At 40.5% G+C, this 12,857-nt stretch overlaps 1 protein-coding gene across 4 annotated transcripts in view; it reads left to right on the top strand.

Moving 5' to 3' along the window:
• The window catches only part of INPP5A (inositol polyphosphate-5-phosphatase A), a 236,756-nt gene that overhangs the window by 70,043 nt on the left and 153,856 nt on the right, over nt 1-12,857 (top strand). For all 4 annotated transcript variants that reach the window (XM_081863314.1, XM_081863316.1, XM_081863315.1 and 1 more), the window contains exons 3-4: nt 1,818-1,918; nt 5,256-5,343. In XM_081863314.1, the coding sequence (XP_081719440.1) occupies nt 1,818-1,918; nt 5,256-5,343 (189 nt within the window). The remainder of the gene's footprint in view (nt 1-1,817; nt 1,919-5,255; nt 5,344-12,857) is intronic.

The raw sequence follows: 12,857 nt of genomic DNA, 5'->3' as shown, positions 1-12,857 counted from the left end.
TTTGTAGATCGGGGGGGGGGGGGGAGGTGTTCTTAGCACATTCAGCTAAGCTGAAACATGTGGCGAATCCCCTGTCAGGTTGTTGCCTCATTGTGTGACAGTCAGGGGCAGAATTTGGCAAGAACAGGATGGCAGGGCTAGTGCTGTTGCTAACCTTTAAAGCCCTAAACAGCATCGGCCCAGTATACCTGAAGGAACGTCTCCACCCCCATCGCTCAGCCCAGACACTGAGGTCCAGCGCAGAGGGCCTTCTCGGTAGTGGCGCCTGCCCTTCAGATGTCAAGGAAATAAACAACTGTCTGACTTTTGGAAGACATCTGAAGGCAGCCCTGTTTAGGGAAGTTTTTAATGTCTGATGTTTTATTGTGCTTTTAATTCTTTTGGGAAGTTTTTAATGTTTTATTGTGTTTTTAATATTCTGTTGGGAGCCACCCAGAGTGGCTGGGGAAACCCAGCCAGATGGGTGGAGTATAAATAAAAAAACTATTATTATTATTATTATTATTATTATCATCATCATCATCATCATCATCATCATCATCAGTGCAGCCCAGACCCCCTTGTTCACTGTTCTCACATCTCCGCTCAGAACCTCTGAATCAGCAAATTCTACTAAAAATGGGAAACCCGAGCTATGATACCTCCAATCTCTTGAAAAAGGAAAACTATGGAACTCCCTGCCACAAGGAAACTACTGTGGCTAAGAACCTGGCGATTTCTAATGGGGGATTTGATAGCCACCAAGCAGAAGTAATTGTCAAACTATGTCACAATTTTCTGGGCGAATCATGACAAGACTCCATTTCTGTACAATCATTTAGTGACTGTTCGGCCTCAGCATATTTTGGCCCTAAGGACAGAAATCCCTGCTCTAGGCTGCTGAACGGGGAAATGACAGGAGTGCAGCCCTGACTCTTTGTCATTGCCAGGTTATAAAATAATTCTGCCATGGATGCCCACAGTTTGTGTCACATGGAATTTGCCCTTCAGGTGGGCCATCCATGCTTCCGGTATATTCACTACATTGTTGTGGTACCGTCAGTCTTGTAACAAATCTCTCCTAGGTTATCCCACAGGAAACAACTTTATTATCCTTTTCCCTCTCCATCATAAAACACCACTCTCTGAGGACCTGTTACCAACATCCTCCACAATCTATATTAAGAATAAAAGCCATTTAATCTCGTCCCACTATCTTTTCTTCCAAGGCTGATCCTATCATGTTCAACTTACAGTATTATGGTTTTTAAAAAAAATAAATAAATGCGTCATGTGTTTTAAGTGGTATTTCACGGAGAGAAAGGTGTAGTGCTTTTCTAGTCACTCGGGAAAAGGGAACATTTTGTTCAGTTATCTGCCAGTGTAACACAGAGTCAGTCCATCCCGTTTGTTTTCTAGTTATGGCTTAAGTTCCATGCATGATTAATGGTGACAAATGTGCTAGAGGCATTATTACTTCTTTATCCATAAATCTGTGTGTACAGTGTAGGGATGGCTGCTTCATAGGTCTCATTTTGCCATGCAGTTCCTGTCTGTGTAGCAAAAGTGCAACGTATGTAAGCGGCTCAGCCACAGAACCTAGAAACCTTGAAGCACTATGCCGCAGGAAAGCGTTTTGTCAGGGGTTTGACCAATGCTTCCAGTACATTTTGCAGATAAGAACTCTTACCAAAAATGCTATTGTGACCAGAAAAGTTGTCGTGCAAGCCATTACCCTGAAAAAAATTCATTTCTACTAATCTTGCTCAGTTTGTGTAATTTTTAGAATTGTGACAGTGCTCATGCTTTTTTCCCCCCCTTCTCCTTTCATTTTACAGGTTGTACATACACACAAACCACACTTCATGGCGTTGCACTGTCAAGAGTTTGGTGGGAAAAACTATGAAGCATCCATGTCTCATGTGGACAAGTTTGTTAAGTAAGTAACGAGAAACGATGGGGTTCCAACCTAGACAATGGCTTGTGCTTCAAAGTCAAAATTACCCCCACACCTTTTTAAAAAGTAAGGTATTTCATGTCTCCTTCAAATTACCACTTCATTCACTACATGTATCAAGGGGAGTGGGTGGCGCTGTGGTCTCAACCATTGAGCCTCTTGGGCTTGCTGTCCAGAAGTTTGGTGGTTCGAATCCCTGCGACGGAGTGAGCTCCCCTTGCTCTGTCCCAGCTTCTTCCAACCTAGCAGTTCGAAAGCACACCAGTTCAAGTAGATAAATAGGTACCGCTCTGGCGGGAAGGTAAGCGGCGTTTCCATGTGCTCTGGCTTCCATCATGGTGTCCTGTTGCGCCAGAAGCGGTTTAGTCATGCTGGCCACATGCCCCGGAAAGCTGTCTGCAGACAAACCTCAGCTCCCTTGGCCTGAAAGCAAGATGAGCACCACAACCCCATAGTCACCTTTGACTGCACTTAACTGTCCAGGTGTCCTTTACCTTTACCTTATTAAGCATGTGAGCCTCTAAAAAGCTTTAAAAGAAGAAGTAGTAGTTTGTAGTACCAGTTTCGCTTTCAATTATAAGTTATTTCAGTGATTTGGGCAAACGGATATGCCTCATGCCAGGTAAGGCTATTTGTCAATCTAGCCAGAAGTGGCTTGCTTTGGCCAGTACCAGCAGGACTCTTCTTATGTGGGAAACCTGGTGTGTTTGATTTCATCAAGTTCTGATTTTGTTTTTAGTGACGTGTAACAGAGAGAGAGAAAGAAGGAAGGAAGGAACGGGGGAAAGTTTTGTTTTTAATTTTCCGTTAAAAGAAAAATGGGAGTGACTCTTTTTTTTTTTTTTTGCCTAGGTGGATGGATATTTCTCAGGGCTTTCTGCACCTCATACTATATGACATGGGACACTAGTTCTGGCAGAAATGCATTTTAAAAGATTTTATGAGCAAAAGTAGCATGCTGTTTAAAATTCTGTAATAATTGTAAAGGTGTTTGATATCTGGGAGAGAGGCCTCCCAGTTTTTAGACTTGCTTGTGTTGTGTGCATCCTGGTGCAAAGGCAATCACTGACAAGAGTGGATGAAGTGTCAAGTAGGGAGAATTGGTTTTTATTTTTAAAACACACAAAAAAAGCTCATGCAGAGTGTGAAAAGTTTCAGTTTGAAGAATTACCCGACAGAAGGTATCATTTTCTTCTGTCACTGAATCTTCAGCCCAGCTGATGAGCAAGGAAGAAAGGTCAGAGGCAGACAGCATAGCAACCTCTATTGTACGTGCTCAGAATGAGGTAAAATTTCAAAATACACAGCTGAAGAAACAATAGTGACTTGCTAATGTTAAGGTTTTGCTAGTTTCTCACCTTTTGTAAGCTTTTTTTTTAAAAAAAAGAAATGCAATCAGTTTCTGCAAAATGATACTGACATTTCTAAATGTGTAGCTAGAAATCAAGGCTGGAGCTAGACACATCAAAGAAGCGTTTCATTTTAACGTGTTGTAAATTTAAACAGAGAAATCTGATAGGGAAAAACATGGCCCCACATCACCACCTGGTGGCACAGTGTTGTATCGCGTATACAACACATATAAATTGCTTTTTCTTTACCAGTCTAGCTGAGTCCCAGCTCAGTGTCTTTTCATACGATTACATAACAATTAACAAAATTTATTAAAAAATTTTGTGGAAAGCCTACGTATATGTGTGACTGCATATATGTTTTGACTTATATAGACAAGAGTTTTTATTCAAACACTTGCCCGTTTTATTTTTACAATTTTTTCTCATATTAATTTTTATGACTTAAAAAATATACAGTATTACAAACATTGATTATAGAACACATTATTGCTCCACAATTAAGATGTGAGGTAAAGTACTTACAGTTTTTATTTGTGCTCTAAAACCCATGGAAAAGGGTCAGGCAATCGCCTTGTAAGCATTAAAGAATGCAAAAGGGCAAACAAAAAGTTGGAGTACTACTACTACTACTACTAATTTATTACAGTGGTACCTCTGGTTATGTACTTAATTTGTTCTGGAGGTCTGTTCTTAACCTGAAACTGTTCTTAACCTGAAGCACCACTTTAGCTAATGGGGCCTCCTGCTGCCACTGCGCTGCCGGAGCACAATTTCTGTTCTCATCCTGAAGCAAAGTTCTTAACCCAAGGTACTATTTCTGGGTTAGCGGAGTCTGTAACCTGAAGCGTATGTAACCTGAAGCGTATGTAACCCAAGGTACCACTGTATTTATACCCCGTCCATTTGGCTGGGTTTCCCCAGCCACTCTGGGCAGCTCCCAAAAGAATTAAAAGCACAATAAAACATCAGACACTAAAAACTTCCCTAAACAGGGTTGCCTTCAGCTATCTGCCTTCTAAAAGTCAGATAGTTGTTTATTTCCTTGGGAGGGCGTTCCACAGGGAGGGCGCCACTACCAAGAAGGCCCTCTGCCTGGTTAGCAAATGTGAGTGTAGGAGCGAAGGCTTTGCCTAGCCTTGCATATTATACTGGTTTACAAATGAGGTCCCGTACAGTAATCCTTTGCTTTGGCAGCTGAACATTAGGCTGTCCAGGCAGAAATTCAGCAAGTTCGGCTTTCCCTCGCATTTGCTGTGTGCAGGTTGAAGATATTCTGCTCCTTTATATTCTGATACCAAATGTCTTGAGCATGCTGTGGGGTTTTCTCCCCCCCCCCCCATTCAGTGTGAATGAATCCCAACCATTTTTTCTTGATGAGTTCACTGCTAGTGAGAGCAATAATGAAGTATATTTCACTAGGACCTGCAGAACTTTTGCCTGGTGTTCATGCTGCTAATAAGACACTGTTGAAAATCAATAATGTAACTTTCAGGTTTCATTCAGGCTGTGGGATTATTTTTTTTCAGTTGCAGTTCTACCAATAATATAGTATGGAATAGACCGTAGCTCTTGAAAGTAGTGAAATAGTGCCCTCTACTGTCTTGGATCATTGTTGAGTTGCATGGCGGTTTTTCTGTTGTGTGTTATGTTTTGGAAGGCTGTAGGGACAAGTCTTTTGTATGGTTTGAAAACAGAGCCCGTTTGTTGGAATGCGTTTGCATTTGGCGAAGGAGTGCTTTTCGTAGGGTTGACTTGGTGGAGGTATGCAGAACTAAAATAGACCAGAATGTGGCAGAATAGCATTACTTGAAATGTGGCAATTTATTTTCAAAGCTCACTGGTTTTGCAAGCTTCAGTTTTTGGCCTTTTGTTTTTGAATTATTGTTGTTGCTTTAAGGAATTAGGTATGTAATCTCTCTAGGAGAATATTTACTCATTTGTGGCTCGCTTTTTGCAACTTTCAGAGAGCTGTTATCGAGCGATGCAATGAAAGACTACAACAGAGCCCGGGTTTACCTAGATGAGAACTTCAAGTCGCAGGAACAGTTTACGGTAAGGTTCCTTGTGCAGTTATGTATTTGGTTCAAGGTGGCGTGACATTACTTGCTCGTCCTAAAACGGAGGCTCTTGGGGAGTCGTCGCCAGTGGTGAAGGTTGTGCATTTAGACCGCAATTGTAAATGCATTTAACAGTAGTAGGCTCCTCTGGATATAATGGGTCTTAAATTCCAGGTAAACACAAGGTTTGCACTTTTCATATCAATGCAGTTGGTCACCTCTGTCTCGCACATCTAATTAGCCAAGCAGGGGACTTGATTAAGCGCCCCCTCCAGGCAGTTTCCCCCAAGTCCCACACCAGATAATAGCAAGGTTGCCTTAAAATGTGCTCCTGGTTGTTCCTTGGCGAGTTGGGCTTGTATTTGAAGACTTCTTGGCACTGGGATTGGTTCCACTAGGGATCTCGCCAACCAGAGCTCCGGAGTCCATCTGATTGGAGCTGTCTTCAAGACCCACTTTCAGCAGTAATCAGCTGGGACAGACTGTGCTGAGCTGATTTGCAGGGACTTCAGACATGGCTTGGATCAGCTGTGCTCTTCCTTTGCACTCAAGCTGCGCTACGGGGGGGGGGATGGGCTACCTGATAGCATGGTGACGTCTGGTAATTTGTAGGTGGGCAGCTTCCTGCTAAACCTGGGGTGGAGGAACTTGGAATCCGCCCCGGTGACGAGATCCTGTCCCCTGTCCCTGGCATACTGCAAGCGCTGATTCCAGCATTCATTTAGGGTGGAAACAAAACTACACTTCATTTATGTGTAGACTTGGAATGAAGTTACACTTAATTTCATTTCATTAAGTTAATGTAATACACTTGAAATTAAGTTACACAATCGCTGCACAATGAGGGAATCTCATTTGCGCTATTAGATATTATAGCAGTGCTTCATCCATTTACTCTCTTGCTTTCTCTCTTGCCTTAAAGCGGAAATGGGGAACCTGAGGCTCTCCACATGTTGTGGAACCACAGCTCTGATTATCCTTAAACCATTGACTCCGCTGGCTGGAGCTGATGGGAACTGGAGACAATAGCAGCTGAAGGGCCACAGGTTCCCCATCCCTTCCTTAAAAGGTACAGGCCTATCCTTGATCCCAGTTCTGTTTCTAAAGGACCGTAACAGTCACTGGTCCAACACTGGTCTAGAGGCAGCTTGCTCCATCCTTTAGGAAAGTGAACAGTCCTGCATGGTTGTAGCTGTTTCAGGTGGCAAGGATCCCGTAAAGGAGGCCTAAGAGAGACTTGCATTGCCCAGGTAGAAAAGGGAAAGGCTGCAGCTTGGTGGTAGAGCATCTGTTTTGCCTACAGAAGAGCCCAGGTTCAGTCCTTGTCTTCTCTTGGTAGGCCGGGGGAAGACTCCTGCTGGAAACCTTGGAGAGCTGCTGTCTGTCTTTGTAGATAATACTGACCTAGACCAATAATCTGACTCAGTATAAAGTTTCTATCAAATGAGTAGAAGGCCCACTATTTCCAATTTGTCTGCCATTTTCTTTACAGATCAACTTCTCTGTTTGTTGCCATAATTCTTCTTTCTAATCCCCTGACAGTAGAAAAAAGAAATTAGAAGAAAAAAAAATTAAGTATCAAATATACTCCAATAACGCCGTGCAAATAAAATACCTGGTAGAATGGTAGAAGTTTCAGAGTATAAAAATAAATAAAACCTGCTTTTATTGAGACTTTCCCTTACCCACTGAAACATAATTCAGTAGGATTTCAGGAAGGGGAAAGCATGTAACATTGGTTATTACCTATTGTCATAATCTCCTTTAGGAACACTAAATGGAAACCAAGACCTAGGGCCCACAGTTTTCATGATACAGTTATGGCGCAGTCAACCAACGTTTCCCTGAAAACATATCAGTTAAAAGGGCTTTCCCCCGCAGCTTGGCTTTCACACCATTGTTTAAGCTGCATTTTGCCACAATATTCTCCATGGTTTTCATAATACACTGCTGGTTTTGACAGCGATGCCAGTGCTGAAGGAAACAAATGTTTATGCACTTTGATTTGATGGACAACAACTAAAATAATTCAGTGGCCCACTGAGACCACCTTCAGTTTTCTGGTGTATCTCCTCATTTTATCAACTTCGATGTAGTTCTGACTCTCTCCAAAGTCACTCTCGCTGTGAAACCTGAAACGGTCTGATCTCTCCTTATTTTGCCACAGTGTTCTCCACCTTAGAAACCTCCACTGAGAGATGTTTCTTTATCTCCCAACTTTCTGGAAGATCAAATAAATAAGCCTAATCTTTCACCTTGTTTGCCCTTCCGCTGCAATTTGACTCTCCATTCTTCATTTGATATTCCCTGACTATTTCTGCTTTTGTTGGGAGTTCTGGTCCTCTGAAATGTGCTCTCTTGAGCAAATCAATAACTGATTGTGCATTGATTTCTCCACCAAATGAGAGAAGTGGAAGAATCATATATTCTAGCAGCAGCAGCAGAGAAAGAGAAAGGGAAAGGGAAAGAGAGAGGAAGGGAAATTTGACTTCCTTTCACTGGCTTAAAAGAAAGTCTCCCCGTGTTATAGCTGTCTTGCTTGAGATGAGAAGACTGGGATAGTGGTCTTTCTGATCTAGGGGAAATGGTACTGCTGTAGGGAGGGAGCTATGAGCCAACTGTAGTGACTGGGTGTAATGGCAAGGAGGGGTAGGCAGAAGAATACCGTACTTCAGAACTGATAACCAAAGGCACACTACTTCAGTTTGATACAATTGTCACCTTACTTCACTATTTGCTGCAAGTATGAAACCTCACTGGAGAGGCCAAGCCAAAACCTAAGATGAGCTCCTATAGATCAAAGCTGGCAAGACTTCCCTTGAGCATGTACAGTACTCTCAATACTGACCTTGTGCATATTTTAATTGAAAACTCCTGAATGATGTTTTCCAAAATTGTAGTTCAAAACTCAACTTTTGTAGATAGTTCTGTAATTACTTTTAATATCTATTTAAAAAAACCACTTTGTTTTGAGATGCTGAGGCTGTTAAACATATTGTATGCTACCTTGAATGTTTATCTCAAAGCAGAGTGAATACTATTTTATTTTAAATGCCCTTGAAAATAAGAGCCAAGGCGGTTAGAATATTCAAGGGAGTATAAAAGTAACACTGATTTTTGCATTTCCTTTCCTTTCTTCCAGGCTGTGTTGTCATTGTCATTGTTGCTTTTTCAGACATAAAATTGGAAATTTATTGCATTGACTTGCTAAGTCAGCAACTCATAGAAAATGGTGGCCAGTCACTCAATTAGGAGTGAAATCCTATATTTACCTGGGAGTAAGCCCCACTGAACTTAATGGGACTTACTTCTAAGTAGACATGTTCAAGATTGCACTGTTAGTTGATAGTTGTAGTTCAGCAACCTTTAGAGGTTCACTACACCTGATTTAAAGGATGGGAATGATATGCTAATAACTAGATGTGTACTGTATATTCTCCGACTTTAATATCCCCTGTATAAATAGCACATTCAATCCATCCACACAAATTATGGAAATTCCCCATTGAATGTTACTACTGGTTGTTGTTACGGCCCAGCACCCTTTGTTTTCCTCCTCCTTGTGCATCTTCTCAGTGCCATATTACTTTCTTCTTTGCCCTCTCAATCTTCCGACGTTTAATTCTGATTGGTTCAGGCAACCCATATTTTCTTTGCGAACATTTGACATCACAATAGCTAGTGATGTGTGACATCACATGGCTTCATGATGTCATTAACCAAATCACTCAGATTTCTGAGCAGCATTAAGCAGTGCCTAATTAGTAGAGAAAGAGGTTGAGGATTTTGAGAGCCAGAAAGGGGAATAGCAACATCCATGAACGCATGTGAATATGTTTGCAGCAGACGCTAAAAATCTTTAAGCTTAAATATAAATGCTCACACTGTGATCAATGCCAGTACCTTGAGCTAATGTGACCTTTTAACAAGGGAATAGTAACTGTGCTTTAATATTGGATAACATTATTAAATAAAGAGCATTATTTTACCTTAAAATTATGTTCTCCTTATTACAAAAATGGTAAAGTTAATTTTTGTTAGATTAATGGTATTTGAGCAATATTTTCCGTCAAGCTTGGCTCAAATAATTGGTCATTAATTGAAAAAGGAAATTGAATTGGATTTATCATGTACATAAATCCTGTGCAAGTTATTAATGGGTCTCAGAAAATATCATTGTGTTCCCAGAAACGAATGGAACAGGCTGCGTGTCTTGTGAGCATATTAAATGTGGCAGTTAAGGAGTTTCGCTAAATATCATGAAATGATTTAGGAAGACTGACATAATTGAATTTAGCACGGAGAGAATTCAAAGACTTGATTAGCTCTGAGGGACCATTTTATCTCTTATTTTATCTCTTAAAAGTTCCTTTCCTTTCCTCTCCCACCCCCACCATTGCACCAGGCAAAATTGCACACAATCACCAGGAGGTGGAGCTGAGGTATTATTTTTACACAAAATTAGCTCCCTAATATACTGGACATAGGAAGATGCAAGGACTAGTTGTTGAATGTGCCTTTTCCATGGAATGTTTGGAGACTGTGCTTAACGTGTGCTGTATATTACAAGAGGAGTGATCACTTATAAGACCTGAGTGACTCATTATAAATCGCTTGGTATCAGGTCATTGTTTTATGTAATTAGGTGACTTGTGACATGAAGCAACCCTGGGTCCGTTATAGAGGTGCTTCCAGGCCATTGCTAATTTCTGGTGGGATTCAGGACAAATGGTGGTATGTGCAACTATAGTTGATTTGCAGCTTTTGCACAACAAGCCTACTTCCTCCAAATATCATTGTAATGAAATGCACTGGGAATGCACTCAATTTGGCTTTGCAGTAGCATCTAAGCTCCCTGCAAAGAGAACAGATTGAACCGAATGCTCATAAAATAGTCACCGTCATCTAATCTCCCTGCAAACAAATAAACCTGAATGTTCTAAAATAGATAATCTGGAAGCATCCTCCAGGTCACTTTCAAAAATGCAGTTGCCCATCAAATACAGTGGTACCTCGGGTTACAGACACTTCAGGTTACAGACTCCGCTAACCCAGAAATAGTACCTCGGGTTAAGAACTTTGCTTCAGGATGAGAACAGAAATTGTGTGGCAACGGTGTGGCAGCAGCGGGAAGCCCCATTAGCTAAAGTGGTACCTCAGGTTAAGAACGGACCTCCAGAACGAATTAAGTTCTTTACCCGAGGTACTGAATTAAAGCTTATAGACTACTCACCCATGGCAGGTAAGACTGTCCACCAAATGATCACATCATATGCCCTGTTTTGGGCTTATTTGTATGCTGCAAATGGCCAAACATAGGTATGTGTGGGCAGGTGGACTTGAGAACCTTTGAGCTAAGACATTTAGAAACTTTAGTAGACTTATTTGCAAAGCTGAGGTAGAGTTAGTCTATCACATGAAAAAATTACCAAGAACAGGCTACAAGGCCAAGAAACATGAGTTTACCTGTTGCATCCTAACAGGACTTTGAAGTAAAACATCACAAACACAACGACACTTTAGCATTATTGTAATGAAGTTTCTAATTTGAATATTGCTAGCGCTCCCAGGAAAGGATCGCGTTGGTGTTGTTGCGGAAATTATGATGGTGACTATGATATATTTAAATACCAGTTTTCAGCCCAGAATTGGTTGCTCTGTATCGCAATTGCTGCAGTATCTGAAGTACCTATCTACCAAAACACATTTTCGCCATCCTCCTCCTCCTTCATCATTCCTTTCCCCAATCTGTTATTCATTACCCTTGCTTTGTTGAATGATTCATTAACTTATTTCTGCCGTCTGAATATAGTTTTTAAAGCTCTTGATACCAGTATACATAGTGGGGGCGGGGTAAGGTTTGCTTCCTTACTTTATACCGTACCTGGAATCCAAAGAGCTACTTTAGACAAGCCCAGGAACTTTGGCAAACCCAGTGAGATGATTAATTTGTTTGTCTTTGACCGACAGAGTCATCTTGCAAATTGTTGGAAGTGCTGTCACTTTCCTAATATATTTGGTATGTGCAAAATTATACTTCCATGTGAGCGTCCCGTGATGTTGGACGTGAGGCAACAATTCCAAGAATCATGAGCTTTATTTCTTTAGGGTGCAGAGCAAGATATGCAGTTCTTTCATTCCAACTCTCTATGTACATTGAGCATCGCCAATAATATAAGAAATGCACCAGCAAAGTACATAGTGCTTTATAGGTTAACTTAATGAATAAGCTTTTACTTTTGCTGCTGTTTGCCCTCTTCATTACCATTTTGATTACATGTTTTATGCTACTTTTAGGTTGTTTTGCTATGTCCCTCTGTCCTGGGACCCTGCGGTTGAAGGAGCTATCATTATCTAAAACTCTAAATTTTGATAGTGGATGGGGGACCTTTATTATTATTTGCCAATATCTTTGCAGCTTTAGTTAATTGCACTAAAAGGAATTTTTAAAGTAATAAAACAAAAACATGTGTATAAAAAATGATAAGAATGACAGCAAAGACTTTTCTAAATTTTTGCTGATTCTAGAGGCAAACTGTCTCTTGTATCTGTGTGTGTGTGTGTGTTTTCAATTACAACAATCCACTAAAAGCCTCATTATAACAATGCCAAATTATAATACCTTTAATAATGCCAATCATTCAAAAGTCAAATTATACAATTTAGGTGGCCCCCTGCATGCTAGAATTGATGGTTAGATGATTTACTTTATTCCTGCATTCCAAAATCGTATCTTTTTACTTCCCTGAGATTTGTGCTGTTGCAGAACTTAAAGGATGTAGTTTTGTTTTTCAGATTTGAAACTGTCAGATTTTATATAAATTCATTATTATTATTATTAACCAAGCAACATAGTTAACAGATTCTTTAATGTCTCTGCAACTCTCCCCCCCCCAAAAAAGTTTCTGAATGTGACTTGAGTGAGCCTCACTTTTTCTCTTTCTACAGTGACAACTACAACTTCAGCGTAAGATACTGGAATAGATGTGTTTAGCTAATGTAGAAAATAAAAAACAAATCATTTCTGTGAATTAAAAGGAAAAGACCAAGAACTGCTTTGTCTTGGCTTGCATCAAGTGTAGAAAGCAGGTATATTGAATTAGCATATTGAACTGATCCCCGAAACAGGTTTTATAATGTATTAAACTGACAAAGTGTTAATAAAGAATAAATGGGAATACAGATTTAGATGACTCAATTAAAATGTATCAATTGATTTAAAGTCACTTTTCTTTCTTCCCCCATTCTACTTGTACTACCCTGCCTCATTATATTATGAAGCTAGCCTTGCTGGGCTAGAAGGAGGATGTAAAACTTAGTGGTGGTTCACGGGTCTTTCCAATTTTATTCAAGTCCATCCGTTTTGATGAATTAATTCAACAAAATAATTTTAACTGGATTTTGGGGGGAAATGCAATTAATTGTGACTGTTGTGAGTTTTGTTGCATTGTTATCTTCCTTAGGGGTGGGTCGTGTAAAAGCGCTGTTTTGAAGAATGACTTTAAAGGG

This window comes from Podarcis erhardii (assembly GCF_964252035.2).
Source record: "Podarcis erhardii genome assembly, chromosome: 5".
Classification (NCBI taxonomy): Eukaryota; Metazoa; Chordata; class Lepidosauria; order Squamata; family Lacertidae; genus Podarcis; species Podarcis erhardii.
The sequence above is the reverse complement of the archived record's forward strand: the minus strand, read 5'-3'. Positions and strand labels throughout refer to the sequence as shown.